At 42.8% G+C, this 17,779-nt stretch overlaps 1 protein-coding gene across 2 annotated transcripts in view; it reads left to right on the forward strand.

Moving 5' to 3' along the window:
- The window catches only part of LOC144823879 (mucin-5B-like), a 737,446-nt gene that overhangs the window by 699,444 nt on the left and 20,223 nt on the right, over positions 1 to 17,779 (forward strand). For both annotated transcript variants that reach the window (XM_078682767.1, XM_078682768.1), the window contains one exon: positions 8,191 to 8,305. In XM_078682767.1, coding sequence (XP_078538893.1) covers positions 8,191 to 8,305 — 115 coding nt within the window. The remainder of the gene's footprint in view (positions 1 to 8,190; positions 8,306 to 17,779) is intronic.

A 17,779-nucleotide genomic window follows, 5' to 3' on the forward strand; every position in this document is an offset into this window, starting at 1 on the left:
CTGACTCCATTGTCATTCCTCAGAGAATGTTGGGGATCCTGTTGGCTTATGACACATGCACATTAGGCCTAAGGGAACTTTGAATTTTCTGGGGCACAAGAGACTCAGAAGACTCATTTTGAATGAAGTGCAGCATGCACAATGAGAATGGATTGCTAGGATAGATACATATCCCTGGGTTTTTTAAGACTTTGGGGTTGGTAAAACCGGGGTAGGAAATCCTTGGGATTTACAAGTCTGGCTGGGGTACCTGCTGTTATACTGTCACGGCCATATACATAGGGGTGGATGTCAAAACCAGTTTCTTACTGGTGGGCCTGCAGGGTTACTTTGCAAAACTGGGCAGCAATATCATTGTAGTACTATCACCAGTCTGATCTCAGATAATGTCAAGCTCTTCTGAATCACGAAGATTTGCTTGGCTACATAGCAAAAGATTAGTTTGGTTTAAGTTTAGGTGTTGTCAGTGCCTGTAATACAGTTTTAAAAAGGCAGCATAGGCCCAAAAAAAATCCTCATCTCTCAAAAACAAAACTACGTCCTTTGATTAATAGACTGGGACAGTGCATGATACCATATCTTTGCCTCGCTAGCAGGCCAACCATGCTAAATGTTGGCCATCCCAATTTAAAGTATTTAATAGAATACTCAAGAAGTACTTGGGTTGCAGTGGCCATATCAGCTCAGAGTCAGAAGAAGACTCTCTTTCCCTTCAAACCCATGTGCTCTACTAATGGACCTCTCCTGGTTAATACTAACAGCCCTCAATGGGGACAGGAGTCGGCCTAGCGGGTAGGGCGGTCGACCTCGAATCTGTGGAACTGGGTTTGAGTCTTGGCAATGACGCTGAACATCCTGTGATTCTGGGCAAATCACCTAATCTCCCCGTGCCTAACAAAAATGTATGTGTCCTCATGTAACGCAACTGTTGCTATTTAAAGCCCTCTGATACCCAAAACTTTGGTCAAGTTCGCGCTATATAAAACTCCATAAAATAAAAAAATTAAAAAATGTATTCTGCATAACATGCTTGGGGAAGCTAAGGAATACCCTGAGACATCTGAATCAGTATTTTTATAAATTCAAGTTTTAGACAACTCTGTACTCCAGGACTAGGGGAACACAGCCTTTTAGAAATAAAGTCTTGATTCGTAATTCAGCAAAATTATTAATTTTAATTACGTTGTAACCCAAGATATGATCAGTTTACAACTTTACAGCAGGAGTTGAGAATGGAACTGCAATCAGGCACAAAATTCACTAGTAAATATAAAGTGTCAACAGCAGAAGAAAAATGTAGAGCACAATGAACAGAGGTAAGACAGTGAAGCACCAATCACAAAAAGCATTGTGGAACTGTGAAGTGTGTATATATACTAAAGCTGCTTTTATGTTGAGCAGCAACAGTCTTTCTCTGAAGATAACCTCTGTTCATAGGGTGCAGAAAGGTTGGACGCTATCTTCTGCCATAAGGAAACAGGAAACATTGACTAAGCTTTTTATTTGCAAAACTTGTGACTGTCAGTCATCAATTCTTCACTCGATTATTAATTAGTATTAATATTCATTAAAGTACAATTAAACACAGACGATATAGCACATATAATAAACAGGAAGGCTATAAATAAATATATAATAGTTACATTTTTTTTATAAATTCATAGTCTTAAAACCAAGCTAAAAAAGACATCCTACTTTTAGTGTATATAGCTGGATATTTACATATACATAACAGCATTGAAAAGTAAAGCACTTTTAATGAAAGACACAACCACAGCTATGATGATTGGATCTGTCAACAACTGTAAAAGCAGGCCTGAACTGATAAAAACCCTTAGATCTTAGGATGGGGATCAAGTAGCTCTTGCGTGGGTAATGGTACGTTGGGCAGAATAACACCAAATGATTCAAGGTCTGCAACGTGGTGCCATCACATGGACAAGATAAATAGAATTACAATCATAATTTCCAAGGGGGATACATAGTCTACAACACATTGAGCCCAAGCAAAACCTTGTAAGCAAAGATCTCTCCCATGGATTTTTGACGAAGGTAAAATAAGGCCCAAGTCCATCATTGGATTTTATTATTTTACAAGCTCTCATAATCGGTTTCTCCAGGGCCCTAGTTTTCCTCATTGCTATGACAAAATTAAAATACGTCTCATTCATCCTATTCCCATCAGCTTTAACAATGGACTGTAGGTATAATACAATTCAGGATGCTCCGATTTAATTGCCAGGTCTCTAATATACGCCAACCATGGTATCTTATGCCCCAGGTCACAGTCAAGAAAATCCTGCACTACTTCCCTAATAAAAGCTGTGCGGCCCCCACACCCAACGTAGATCCATATGAGAATTTGTGTTAATTTTACAAAATCCCAATCCCAGTTAGTGATGGATAAAAGTGTTTGGGCTGGTAGGGCCAACCCCAAGCAATTCTCAATAAAATCGGTTCTCTTCCCTCTGTATTTTTGTACAATTCTTATAGCCCCAAATGGCTGCGCAATAGGTAAGTACTGGCAGGCATTTCATCCTGTACATTTTAAGCAGAGAAACTATGGCTTGTTTCCAATTGTCGTGGAAAACTTAAAAGGGCACCACAAGCTTGGTTAAACCATTGGGCTCTTACAGCCATACAAGGGCTCAAATTGCTATGTTGAGTAACACCCAAATATGGGAAAGAACTAACCCACAAACGTGCTTTGCCCTGGATAATTTAAGGCCTTTAGGGGTTATCTTTCCGCAAATCATTAAGTGGGTTGTAGAAATGTTGGTGTCCGGGTAAATATCATTCATAAAGTTTACAAATAAATCTACCAATCCCCTAAAACCCTTAGCTGTGAGGGATAATAAAACCCATTCATCTGCATGTAGCAGAGACAGGACAAAAACAGAGGTAACCCTGGACATATCCTTTCATGGGTAATCAAAAACTGATTCCGTCCATGAATGTACAATAAAAATAAAAGAGGTGCCAATACTAGCCCTTACCTAACAACCCTCTGGAGATTGAGGGAATATGTACATTCCCCATCCTGGCTGTACCAGACAGTAACAGGAGTGCATGGCGCATAAAATATCCAACAAGGTTTTAGGCAATCCCATATCCTGGGGACCCCTTCCCGTTTGCTAGTGGCTTACCACCTGCTTGAAGTAGGTGCTAAACTGTGAGTGCATTGCAACCCCAAATGCGCTTGCAAAACCATGGTACATACCATTTGGACTCACTATTAGTAAGGGACGCCCCTGGCATGCCACTTTCTTATAGAAAGTCTCACACCCTCATTTGCAAGTTGGTAATTGCTTACCGACTCACAAAATAGAGTTTGACCATGGGCCAGACCAATTTTGCAGTCGCAAACAGGCTGGTTTCGCGTTTGCGACAGCAAAATATGGTTGCCCATGTGGCCTGAAATCTACTAAATCTGTCTGTCTAGGGTTCTTATCAGCTGCTGACCTCTTTGATCTACCTCAGATGAGTGATTAAAATAAACTTCCCTCCTATAGGGATTCTTGTTGAGGCAGGGCTGACATATGTTAGCATTAAAATCTCCTTTAAGTATAACATTCAAATTCTGCAACCAATGATGAGCCCTGGTCGCTAAGCTAGTCAGTAGTCATGGGTGTAACTTATCCCTATATTTTGCTCCTGGGGATTTAATTTGGTGTTTGGGCAGGGGGGCACCTCAACACGTAGAACCCTTTGGTAAGTTATCTCTAGCCCCCTTCAGGAACTCTTATCATTATGGTAGCCAAGACTATGATCTAATTTTAAGGATAAAACATTGAACGTCAATTCTAAATTATGCAATTTCTCATACAGAGGAACAATACATTTCTCTATTAATTGTTTGAATTTTTCCTCTTTCAAGTCCCAATTATTGAGGGCCAAATCCCTTACAGTTTCTGAACTAATATCCTTAGATAGGCACCCTCCCTCACCCAAACTTAAGCGGCCAAGTCTATTTCCTTAGTTATTTCCCCCACTACGCATGCCACATAAGTTTCCAATGTATTCACAGTACGAGGTTTGTTAGGGCCACCCTTGCCTTTACCTCTTCCTTTATCCTGGTTCAAATTTCACTTACCCATTTTGGCATCTTCTCAGATCAGGGAGCCAAGAGAGGTGGCCCAGCCCAGGGTTGGCCAGCCCTGGCCGGGCACAGATGGGCCTTCTCTTGGCTCGTGCCATTCCCAGTCTTGACCAGCACGTGTCCTACATTGCAGGATGCCTTGTGAGAATAAATGGCTCTCAGGTGCCTTCCCGACATGGCAGCCCTCTTCCTCTGGGGCAGGGTAGTTGGAGAATGGAGTCCCCTTCAGCGGTGGAAGCAGTAGAGCATGTAAGGATTCTGCCATAAATATGTCAGGGTCTACATTGTCAGTGCTAGTGTGCCATGTGAGACTGTCAATGTGGGAATATCATGCCTCTCCGGCCAAGAAGGAGACAGCAACACAAAAGCAGAACAGGTGCTAGTTTGCAATGTACATTGAATTTGAATATATTTCCTCAATCTGAGGAAATGCAAATGCTCTTGGCTTAGGATAGGACGATTCCTGATGTGAGATCTACGTGCTTTTGGTGGATTTGGGTACCACAATGTTGGTAGCTCTACACTTGTTGCCACATCGAATTCAAGGCAGTGGTGTATACTAAATTCGGTTAAGCGAGTTGCAGTCCTTTAGGTTAGGATAAAAAAAGTGCCTTAATGATAAATACCTTGTTTCCATGCCTTGAAACAAAGTTTCACTTTTTTTTTTCTATTCAAATCATTTTTATTGAAAAAGAAAAGGAAGAAAAGGAAGAAAGAAAGAAAGAAAGAAATGTAAAGTAAAAGACAAAAAGTCACCGATACATAAAATACATTACATACGCGATCATAACAAATCATAGCAAATAAAGGCTGGGTAATACACAATTTCGTGACTTACATAAAACACATACCATGAGATCCGAATGTGAAGTCCGAATCGAAAACGAGTGCTACATATACAATGCTGCATATACAGTGTCCTTGTCCAGATCCCTGGATTTACAGTCTCTATTTGTGTCCATTTCCTTGTACTCCGTTGAAAGGAGTTCCGTTAGGATGGTGATTTGACCCTTGTGCCCCATAACTTTACATTACAAACTATACAATAAGTAAACTCCACTTCGCTACCTATTATTACACATGACCATAACACATCACGGAGGATCAAATGAAAATGATGAAGCATCAAGAGATTTCCAAAGCTTCTTATGGGAAGTGCGCCACGGGGAGGAATGCAGAGCAGGGTTGTCAGCTCCCCTTAGAAAGGATAGCCATTCTTGCCACATCTTAATGGACACCTCGGAGGCGCTCTTCCATTTACATTAGAATACTTTACAGGCCAGGGTGAGCAATAGATCAAGCAATTGGCGGTCATATGCGTTAACTAGTTTCGGATCTAGGACACCCAGTAGGACATAAACGAATTCCCTTGCAGGTTTGATACTAAAAATATGTTCTATGCAATCAAAAATTTTCTTCCAGTATGTTTCCAGGGAGGGACAGTTAAAAAGCATATGGGCCAAATCCCCTACAGATGAGTCACAATTCCAACACTTAGGACTATCCCTCAGGTGGAGTTTAAAAAGCTTATCTGGCGTCCAGTACGTTCTGTTTAATAATATGTATTTGGTTTGGGATAGTATTGGAGTGACTTTGTTTGAGAAAGCAGTGGTGTGAATCATGTCCCAATCAAACATCAAGCCCGTAGAATTGGGTTCCGACTCCCATCGAATCTCACTCCGCCTGTGAGCCTTTCTAGGTAGAGGGAGGAGAAGTTTGTATGTTTTCGAGACAAAGTGACCAGCCGCCTTAATACGTGTTATAAGGGTCTTAAGCCAGGGATCACATGGTTTAAGAGAGCGTGTTGATGAGAGGAATATTAGTTTATAAAAAGTCATAAAAGTCTATCGGTGCAAGATTATGTAGGGCCTGGAGCGAGGAGAACGGTAAAGTGTGTATCCCATCATAAAGGTCACTCACCAAATTGACACCTTTCTTGGACCAATATTCCCATTGGAGGGGTTTTCCTTGACTCTTAAGTGAGGGGTTACGCCACAAGGCTACCAAGGTAGTTTTTTTTATTTTTAAGCCGGTTTTGTGGGATTGATCGAGTCTTAAGAGTGCACGTCTTGTGTTTAGTAAAATGTATTTTGAGTGAGGAAGGTGGGAGAGATCCAAGGTGAGTAGGGCAGGAAGGGGAACATTATCAATGAGAGATCTCTCAAAATCCAGCCACAGCGGGGTGTAGGCCGAATCTTCAATCAGCCATTGTGCGCCTTGTTTACACAGGAACGCAGTTTGATAATTTCTGAAGCTGGGGAGACCCAGGCCGCCTTTTCCTTTAGATAGCTGTAGCTTCTTCATTGATATCTTGGGTTTCTTCCCCTGCCACAGGAATGTACCAAAAAGCTAGTCCACCCTGGTTAAAAAGTCATCTGAAAAAGTCATCGGCAACATACTAGCGAGGTAATTCACCAGTGGAGTTACCATCATTTTCAAGGTTTCGGCCCTGCCCCACCATGATAGGTACTTAGGAGACCACCCATCTAATAATTTGGATATTTTCTTTAGGGTCAGGTTTTCGTTAATGCGTAATGTTGAAATTAGGTCTTTATCAAAGTCCAACCCCAGGTACTTGAAGCAATCCGGTTGCCAAGTTAGAGCTGAGTCCCCCAGCACCTCCTTATTTCCCTGATTATTTAACAATTTAACCTCCGTTTTATCCTTATTTAATTTATACCCCGATACCTTTGCGTACTCGTCAATAGTAGACATGAGGGCAGGTAAAGCCTCCTCCGCTTTTTCCGAAACAACCAGAACGTCATCCGCATAGGCAGTTAGTTTTATTGCACAATCTTTAAATGGGACTCCGGAAATGCCCTTATTGTTCCGTATGTGGTGAAGAGGGTGAAGAGGGGTTGGCCTAACGGCTAAGGCGCTCGACCTCGGACCTGGGGATCTGGGTTCGAGTCTTGGTAACGACGCCAAAAAACCCCTGTGATTCTGGGCAAATCACTTAATCTCCCCGTGCCTCAAAAAATTAAAGTGTGTCCTCATGTAACGTAACTGGTGCTATGTAAAGCGCTCTGATAACTAGTTCGGTTCGGTTCTAGTTCGCGCTATATAAAACTCTGCAAAAAAAAAAAGGAATAGTTCGATTGGCAGTAGGAATAATGAAGGGGAGAGGGGGCACCCCTGTCTGGTTCCTTGCTGTAATCGGAATGATGAGGAGAATAAGCCTCCCGCTTTAACTCTGGCAGAGGGGCAGGAATAAAGGGACATAACCATCTTCGTGAAGGAGGTTCCTAGATTAAATTTATTTAACACTGCCTCCAGATATGTCCAGTCTACTTTGTCGAAAGCCTTTTCGGCATTGAGCGTAATTGATACAGTAGGGGTGGTAATAAGCTTCGCCTTTTCGAGTACATGTGCTAATGTCCTTGAAAGTTTCACTTTATGACAAGATTTTAGATATGATGAATGGAGAGACTTGGTTTACACATTTTGTGGACAGTCTCAATACTCCAGGCCTACATATGAAGTCCGGAATAGCACTATTTATGGATGTGCAAACCAGGTGAAGTGAATGAGACTAGGGACGCAATACTTGAAAATGTGATTTACATGGTCTCTTCCCTTCAGATTACAGAGGCTGCATCATGTATGCAGATCTCAGTGTAAGCAATGGAGTGCCCCATAAAAGTAAACTTCTATGCTTCATTTATGTGCTCAGTTAAGTCCATCTTCTTTATTTATGCTCTACCAGATATCATAGACTGGATTTACCTTCCATTGATTCTAGTTGTAGAAGATGGTGAACAAGAGCTATATTACACATACAAATTGCAGCAAAGGGCTTATTCAAGTTAGAGCACCAATGACCAGCAGACGCAGTACTGTGAGCTTACATTTTACTGTTATCTGTGAGGCAGTCTAGTCTGCTCCTTTTTACATGGGAATGCCACTACCCAGTGTAATATGGCTTTCAACAGACACTTTACCCATGAATGTGATTGTCTCACAGCAGCTCATAGTGCCACAAGTAGTAAGTCTGCTGAATATGTGGTTGGGATTCCCTTTGGATGACTGACCTATTTCAGCACAGTGATGGACTTACACTGATTATCTCTTTCCTTCTTTCTTTCTTTTAGTGAATGTAACTAAACCGTGCTGGCTGCGGACAATGCCAGTCGAGGTCACGTACAAGTCCTGCACCAGCGTCGTTGAACTAGACTACTGTGAAGGGACATGCATGAGTTCTTCAATGTAAGTGGCAGCAGGCCGAGGGTACCAGACAAAGATCGGGTTTGGGAACGTGATGATACACACATTCAATTGTTTGAAAAACATCTGTCACATTTTGTGTTGGTGCTCATTTCATAAAAGTCCATGAATTTGTGACTCTGAAGACCTTTCTTTTTACTCCTTTGCACAGCTCTTCTCCGTTCTATATTACTCACTTAAGTAACTCTTATTTGATGTCATTGCTGTTTACAAAAGCAGATTCCATTCCCTTATACCTGTGCCTTCGCCACTGCCATTTATTCGTCTTCTCTGGCTCTCCTGAGTGGGCTGCTCCTCTTCACCCTAACCCTCTTTGCTCCTTTTTTCACTTTCTTCGCCCTTATCTCAACCCCTGCTTTCCCTTGTCTTCATTTCAGCTGGTTCTGGCTCCTTTTTTGATTCCTGCTTCAGTTGCTTTTTCCCATATATGAATACTTTCTGGCCATGTGCAAGGGAGGTTTTGCTTTGTGTGTAGTAATAAAATGTTACTTTACATTTTACAAAACATAGAAATTCACTGAAAAACTAAAAGTTAAAGGGTTGTTACAGTTAGGAACTGTAATTATATCTTGCTTGACATTAAAAAAAGTAGACATTCACTTAAAAAACTAAGGTTAAAGGAACGTTTTAGTTAGGTGAAAAATGTAAATTAAAGATACTGTTTTAAACTAACAAAACCACTGAAGTTCACCAGTGATACTTATCCCAAGTAACTATATATCACACTCTCACCCTGCACTGCTTATGACTTAGTATATTACTTCACTCATTACATATTCTATGACATCATTGAGAACATCATGGCAATATTTTAAATGACATCAGTGATGGCAAACTGTGCATGGCGGAGCTCAAAATTCACCAGAGGAGCAAGCATGGAACTTTATCAGACAAAGTCCTTTCAAAATTGTTCATTGTTCCTGCAAGGTCCTCCTCAAGCTCTGTATGTCTTGCAAAGCAGAATATTTTCTAGGTGTTAACTTTTCAGACTTTCTGTAGCAGCTACTCTTGGTCACTTCTTAAAGCCTCCGATGACCTTGTCAGTCCCTAAAGGATTTTCACAAATGGTATTTAAGACCAAACACTCAAACTCATAGATGTCATCCTTTGGTTATCCCGATGGCGCTTGACAGGTCAATGGACCTTTGCCACAGTGTTGTGAATGGAGTTGGAACAAAAACACAAATAATGCAATATCATCAACTACCAGGTCCTTAATGTCCAGTCAAGGATGAGAGGTTGGATACGTTTTCAGTCCTTTAGTCATCTTAAAGGTTTAGTATGGGTATGTCATCTTTATTCAGATTAGTCCAGTTTACAGAAAGGTTGCAAGCTTTAGAATACCAGTGAAAAGAAATTGTTTGGTGCAACAGCATTGATCAGAGAAAAAGAAATTTAATAAAGTCACCTTTAGCAATAGCTGTCTGCAAAGAGGACAATAGAACTGAAATGTTAGAAATGGAACTCAGAACTCTGAACTAACTCTCTAGGAACACTCATTAATCTAAAGGCACACAATAATGTAACAAAACTTAGTAGTTATTGCATACTCTCCTCCAATGGAACCCCCTGGTCTGATGGTGTCATCAACTTCCGCTGCTTCTTCTCCTGATTCCCACAGTAAACATTCACATCAGAGGATTTATTAAATACTGTTTCGACTACTGCAACATGGAGGGAAGTTCTCATAAGAACCTTCTTACCTAAGCTAATGCTGCTTTCAGTGTTCTATTGCAAATACATTAGACCAGTTGGATGAACAGACACACATCTATCAATGATGTTCTAGTTAAGCATACATAAAATATATGTAAATTATAGTTCATTTTATCAATCTATTCACTAGGCATTACTACAATGTTTTTTGTTGTAGGGGTGATCTAATATGGTGTGATGAAGCTAAGGAAACATAAGCTTCAACTCAGCACATTCTTGAGCACAATATTAGTGCAATACAAATGTCCTAAATAAAAGTCTGCTTAGCTATGAGCAAGAGTCAAGAGAAAAGGCTTGGGCCTAGTTAAAGGGGCACATTTAAAAATGGCAACCTAGTACAAAAATGTTTTACTTCATCACCTATTTTTCATATACATCTAAGTAAGTACATTTCTCCTGTGTGCTATTGTCTATTTGAAAAGATGTTTTTTATTTAAAAATAAAATGCATTCTAAAATGATTCTTTTAAATGTAAGAACATTTCCCTATGTTATGTTATAAAAAGCTTATATCGCGCACAAATACTCTCGAGTGTTCTGGCGCGTAAGTGAGCTGGGGTAGAGCGAGCAAGAGCCATTTAAATGAAGTGACTAAACAGATGCGTTTTTAAGCGTTTTTTAAAAAGTTGTAAATCTTGGGTAAGCTGTAAATCCCTAGGGAGAGCATTCCAGGCAACTGCTGTTTTGACAGAAAAAGACTGACCCCCCAGACATGATCTGTGAAACCATGGAATAGCCATCCGACGTTGAGAGGCAGAACCCAGGGGTTGACTGGGCACATACAGAGCAAAGAGCCTCCTAAGATACACAGGCCCTTGACCGTAGAGGGCCCTGTGAGATAAGGTAAAGGCTTTGAATTGCACCCGCTGGGCCACAGGCAGCTAGTGCAGTTCCCGCAAATGCTGCAGAACACTAGATCTCCTGGAGATGTTGAACAGACGTCTGGCTATGGCGTTCTGTATATTTGAAGTTTTTTCAACAATTACCCAGGAATGCCAATAAACAAAGTATTGGCATAGTCGAGGAAGGAAAGAATAAGGGTACGGGCTAGCGTCTCTTTGGCCTCTCTAGGGAGCAGGGGAAAAAACCTTCTTAAGGCCTTAAGGGTGCCAAAGCACACTCCGGTGAGTTTTTTAACATGATATGAGAACCGGAGATCTTCACTAAACCACACCCCTAATTTTTTTGCCGGGCCTCCCTCTGAATTAGGACAAGGGAAATCTGGAGGCCACAGAGATTATCTGAAGGCTGGGGGGAACTAGCCATACAAGAGAACCTCCGACTTGTCCTCATTGCACTAAAGATGGGCCTGTGCAAGCCAGCAAAATACGCACACAAGACACGTCTGGGCGATATTAGTGTCCAAGTCAGAGCACATCGAGGTGAATAGCAGCTGGGTGTCATCCGCGCACGCAATCATTTTTGCTCCCAGCTCTTCTGTCAGAAAAATCAAAGAGGTCAGATATATATTGAAAAGCAAAGGGCTCAGTGTAGAGCCCAGAGGGACCCCCGTTGTGAGTTTCCTGACCGAGGATGAGAAAGGAGACATCCAGACCTGCTGAGTGCGTTCATCCAGGAAGGATTTTATCCAATCCTACGCCGGACCGGCAACACCAATAGATGACAGCCGGGCAAGGAGTAGCTGGTGGGGCACCGTACGGAAGGTGGCAGAGAGGTCCAGTAAAATCAAAGCCGCCCTGCCACCCCATCCAGGCACTCCCTGATCACCTCCGACATCTCCACCAGAGCAGTCTCCATGCGATAGGCAGTTCTAAACCTGGATTGGGCAGGGTGAAGGGCACCCGATGCTTCAACAAAGGCCTCAAGCTGCCGGAAACTCACCTGCTCGCAAACTTTAGCCAGAGCTGGTAGGAGAGAAATAGGCCAGTAGTTAGTTGGAACCGAAGGGTCTAAAGAAGGTTTCTTGGGAAGGGGTAGAAGTTTGGCCTTTTTCCAGCGCATGGGAACCGTGGTGGTCTAAAGAGAAAGATTAACAATCGCCACAACCTCAGAACAGACCTCCTCAGCTACCCCGGCTAATACTTGGTCCGGACAGGGATCTATGGGAGAACCCGACTTAAGAGATCTAAGGATGGCCAGAATGTCAGGCTCAGCTGTGGGCATAAATAGCGTAAACCGGAGGTGGGTATGCTGGGAATTAGAGGAGACACAAAGAAGGAATCCTTTTGTTCCAGGGAATGTATTCCCATGCTGTCCTGAATCCTCGTTATCTTCTCAATAAAAAAAGAGGACAGCTCCTCACACCATTGTTGTGAGACAGGAAAAGTCCTTTGCTCTGCACAGGGCGATAAAAAGCTCTTAACAATGGCAAAGATCTCCTTGCTGTTGTTAATTGCCATCGAAATATGCCCAGCATAGTAATCGCTTTTAGCTTTCCTGATAGCAGTATAGTAGTCCCTCTGCGCTATTCCAAGAGCAGACTTAGCAGAAGGGCAATACTCCTGTGCGCCAACAGCGCTCCAATTTTTTACACCCCAGTTTCATATCCTTAAGAGCATTCGAAAACCAAGGTTTTGAGGGAGGAGCGTGCTGTTTTCTGAAGCAAGCTGTTTTGGCACAAGAGCTATCCCCCCCAGCCAATCCAGCAATCCAGGCTATCAACCGCCCCTTCCAGGTCAGGGGCAGGAACTGGGCGTGCCTGAAGCAAAGCCTCCGAGAGAGCCAGTAGATTCATCTACCCAGGGTAGAAATCAGGGGGCAAAGCAGGCGTGCGAGGAAACTTCCCCATGAGCCACAAAAACCTGATCAGGTAGTGGTCAGACCAAGTTAATTGTTCCGGTTACCTTACAGCGACATCAAATTTAGTCAATTAGATGTCCACCCGAATGCGATGGCATCTTGACCCACTGTGTCAACTGGGCCAGATTTAGTGAACCCAAAAGAGCCCCAGAGTCAGGCGCATCTGGAATGTCCATGTGAATATTAAAATCCCTTTAAAGTGGAAACTAAGGAGTAGCGGAGGGTACGAGGGATAATGACATCGACCACAGCCTTCAAAAAAGCTTTGGGCGGACCGGGCGGGCGGTAGACCAACGTGCCTCCCAGCGTAAAATGAGGGGAAAGGGTGAAAGTAAAATCCAAAGCCTCAACCTCCACAAACTCACCTGAGACTTCGCTAGTGAAAGACCACGTATCCCTGAACACCACTGCGTTCCACCACCTCTCCCAGTTCTACGATCGGCTCGGACAATTTTATAACCCCTAGGAATAGCGTGCTCCACTACCGTAGCGCAGGACTCACTCAGCCAAGTTTCCGTTATAAATAGAACATCCAGTTTAGCATCCGAAAGAAGCTAATAGATGTCAGGTGCATGCTTGGCCATAGACCGGGAATTAATGAGTGCTGCCTGAATCCTGGACTCACTTGCTACTAAGGGAGGAGGACCTGTGACCCTAGTTCGGAGGCAGAATTTGCAGGACAGGCATGTTTTAGATAAGCTGTGAAGTACTGCCCTCTGCTTACTTCCATTACATTTAAAAACATCTAGCGCCAAAAGTTCCTTACGATCGAAGGGCCTCCTGCCGCCGCAAGCATCTGACTCGACATGGCCAGCGTGGCTGGCGCTGGTCGCTTCCGGGGCGCCAACGGGTGCAGACGGGCTTGCCTTTGGCGTGCCCGCTGTGCGCTTCCGCTGCATGTCTGGGAGGGCATGTGCGATGTATTGTGAAACACCTCCCCCAGCTAGACCACTGCCTACAGTCCCACCGGGATCCGGGACTCGCAGCAAGATGGCGCCTTGCCCTCCACTCAATCGGCACTGTAAGTCGTGGTGGAATGGGGCAGGGGAAGCACACCTCCTCTGCAGGTACGTGGGGAGAAAGTGAAAAGTGCAATAAGTTAAAAAGCAGGAAGTTTTTTAAAAAACATTAAAAAGTACAATAAATCGGGTATTAGCAGTGCAGCAATAGAGTCATCATCAGTAAATGGAAAACGGGCCCGCAGACTGCCACAGAACACGAGCGGATTGCGTAGGTACTGCCACCACCTACCCTCACCGCATCGCGCCCAACACAGCCTGTTGATTTAAAGTGAAACCCCTCCCCCAGCTAGACCGCTGCCTACAGTCCCACCCGGATCCGGGACTCACAGCAAGATGGCGCCCTGCCCTCCACTCCATCGGCACTGGAAGCCGTGGTGAAACGGGGCAGGGGAAGCACTCCTCCTCCTCAGGTATGTTGGGAAAAAACGAAAAGTGCAATAAGTTAAAAAGCAGGACTTTTTAAAAAAACATTTAAAAGTACAATAAATTGGGGATTAGCAGCGCAGCAATAGAGTCATCATCAGTAAATGAAAAACGGGCTCGCAGACTGCCACAGAACACGAGCGGATTGCATAGGTACTGTCACCACCAACCACCTACCCTCTCTCGTCTATGTGTGCTTTTCTATGTGAATACATTTTTTTAATGGTTGAAAACACATTCTAAAGTGCAATTCTAATATGGTCTGCAAGTCTAAATTTGTTTTTAAAAAGTATAGCTCTTAATACCCTCCATTTTCATGATTTTAAAATCATGACAAACTCTGTTTCACGTGCCAATTCAAGTCTAGAAAGACAAATCATCTTCAGATGTGTCTCGTCTCTTTCTTATAATTACCCTACTAAGTCTTAATGATTTCATCAGTCATAATGTCACCCAATCCCATCTCTTTTCATTTATTTTCCTTTGAAAGTTCTCCTGTCTTTTTCACACAAATTAATTACAGCTCATAAAATGATGTAAAGGAATATTGAACAAAGTCCTATTATCACTATTAACATTAGTATTGCTGTCAGGATACCCTGTCTATCTATTGAGAACCAATTCCTGATAGTGCACAGTCCTTTCCCAAAGTTTTTATATAAACTTGGCAGTTCAGATTTTAAACCTTAAATCTTCTTTGAACATCTTTCTATTTCTTTGCTTTTGTCTGGTATGTTTGCACAGTAAACGGTTAATTTCAGCGAATAACATGTCTAAAGCAAGATGATCCTGTGAAACCATGGACCTTATAGCATTTAGTTCAGTGTGAATTAAGAGAAAAGCTGCAGATGTGCTGTTTGATCATCTAGGATTACTCCTACAGGTGGTATTACTGCTCCAAATATATCTCATGCTAAACTGACTCTTTTGCGTGAGCTGCATTTCTATCTATGTTCTGGTGTAAATGGTAATGCATCAAAGATTGTGGCATGGTTCAGTTTTGGAATTAGTGTGCCTAAATAGCACGTACCCTACCAATCGGCGGGAAATAGGAAAGAAGCATTTTGTCCACAAAATGTAATAAATACCTGGAAGTGCTCTTTTGTCTCCCTGAAATATTTACCATGCTTCTCCTGTCAATTTGAATGTGTTTCAATCAATCAATCAATCACTTATTTGTAGAGTGCACTAATCACCTGTGAGGGTCTCAAGGCGCTGAGAAGGGGTGGAGGTGGGGGTGCAGCTACTGCTCGAACAACCAGGTCTTGGGAAGTCTCCTGAATGTCAGCAGGTCCTGGGTCTGTCGCAGCTGTGTGGAAAGGGTTTTCCATGTCTTGGCAGTGAGGTAGAAGAAGGATCTGCTGCTGGTTGTGGTCTTGTGGATGCGTGGTACGGTGGCGAGGGCAAGGTTGGCGGAGCGAAGCTGGCAGTTTGGAGTATAGAAGGTGAGACGCTTGTTGAGGTATGCTGGTCCAGCGTTGTGTAGTGCTTTGTGGGCATGGGTGAGGAGCTTGAAGGTGAGCCTCTTCTTGACTGGGAGCCAGTGCAGGTCTTTCAGTTAGGCAGTAATGTGGGTGTGGCGGGGTATGTCGAGGATGAGGCGCGCGGAGGCGTTTTGTATGCGTTGGAGCTTGATCGTGGTCCCCGTGTAGAGAGTGTTGGCGTAGTCCAGTCTGCTGCTGACAAGGGCCTGTGTGGCAATCCTTCTGGTTCCGGTGGGGATCCATCTGTAGATCTTGCAGAGCATGCAGAGGGTGTTGAAGCAGGAGGAGGAGGCGGAGTTGACTTGCTGGGTCATTGAGAGTGATGAGTCCAGGATGAACCCCAGGTTGCGTGTGTGGTCGGTGGGTATGGGTACGGCTCCAAGGGCAGCTGGCCACCAAGAGTCGTCCCAGGCGGAGGGAGTGGATCCGAGGATGAGGACCTCTGTCTTGTCTGAGTTAAGTTTCAGGCGGCTGGTCTGCATCTAGCCGGCCACGGCATTCATTCAGTCGTGGATGTTGGTTTTGGCAGTGGCACGGTTTTTGGTGAGTGAGAGGATCAGTTGAGTGTTGTCTGCGTAGGAGACGATGTTGAGGTTGTGCGAGCGGACGATGGTGGCAAGCAGTGCCATGTAGATATTGAAGGGCTGAGGGATGATACTTGGGGCACGCCACAGATGATCTTGGTGGCTTTGGAACGGAAAGGGGGAGGCGTACCCTCTAGGTTCTGTCAGTGAGGAAGGAGGTGATCTAATCCAGGAGGGTGGTGTTGGGGTTGGTGTGGAACTACTACTAATTTCTAGATGTCTAGTCCTTTTTAGTGTTTTCCTTTGTAAAAGCACATTTTTCCCTCAAGTCGACTCCCTAGTCTGAGTTTAGGGTAAACCATTTTCTTTCTGAATTAATTTTGTTCTTCCATACATTTGTTAAAACGTCTACCTTTCTGTCTGTAGTTTTAGTCATGTTCATGTATCTTTCTTCTAAATAATGTAAGCTTTCTCTGCAGGTTGCATTAGGAATTTTAGATTGTTTTTGTAAGCCTTCATGCTATCTGTAGGTATGAGTAGAAGGAAATAATACCAAGCCGGACCCGTCATTTTGCTTTTGCTTGTCGGTGTAAATGCTTGCTTTCTATTAAAGAAACTCTAGATAGTACTGCATCATAATTAGTAAAGTAATGTCACAAATGTCCTCGCCAATAAACTAGCGAAAGCAAAATACTACATGAAACCTCATAAGACAAAGGTATGTGATAGCATATGACTTCTTCAGAAACCGAAGTCGGTAAGTGTGCACAGACATAGCCATCCTAAACATCCAGGTCATTAGTGTTTTCTTGTACTAATCTAGAACATACAGTAGTAGAGTAATCATTTTTCTTGTAATTCACAAATGTTTGAGTAAAACTACTATCCCTAATATTGAGTGTGTGTGCAATACTAACATTGGTGTTTTGTAAATCTAAATCAGGTATTAAGCAAAACCCTATTATTACTATTGTGATCATTATAACTGTTATTATGAAAACCACACTTATGATACATTTACACTTATTTCTGTTGCAACACATCGTTCTGATCCTGTAATTGAATAGCTTTCTGTAGAGCAATAGCAGATGATCTTCTCAAAGTTGTTATTTTTTCTTCTTTTGTAATGCAGTTCCCCAATAGACAATTCTTAACCCTAATATGCATTCTTCAAAAATGTTATCCCTATTCTTCTGTAACTTTCTTCTCAGACCAAGGTTAGTCTTCTGTAAAAGAAAATAACCAACATCTAATAAGCACAATTTCACTGTATTTTATATATTTGCATTAAGTTTGTTTCTTTTTTCTTCCAATTTGAATTTTCCAAATGTTATGTTATACCAATTTGTATAGCGCACTACTACCCTTAGTCTAGGCGATTGTGGTCCGCAACTGTGAGAGAGACGTTCGTTTTTCAAAAGCCATGTTTTAAGGTGTTTCCTGAATTCAAGCAGAGATGTAATCTTCCTAAGAGAAGGTGGAAGAGGGTTCCATATCCTAATGGTACTATGTTTAAAACTTCTCCCCC

The sequence above is a fragment of the Lissotriton helveticus genome, chromosome 3_1 (assembly GCF_964261635.1).
Source record: "Lissotriton helveticus chromosome 3_1, aLisHel1.1, whole genome shotgun sequence".
NCBI lineage: Eukaryota > Metazoa > Chordata > Amphibia > Caudata > Salamandridae > Lissotriton > Lissotriton helveticus.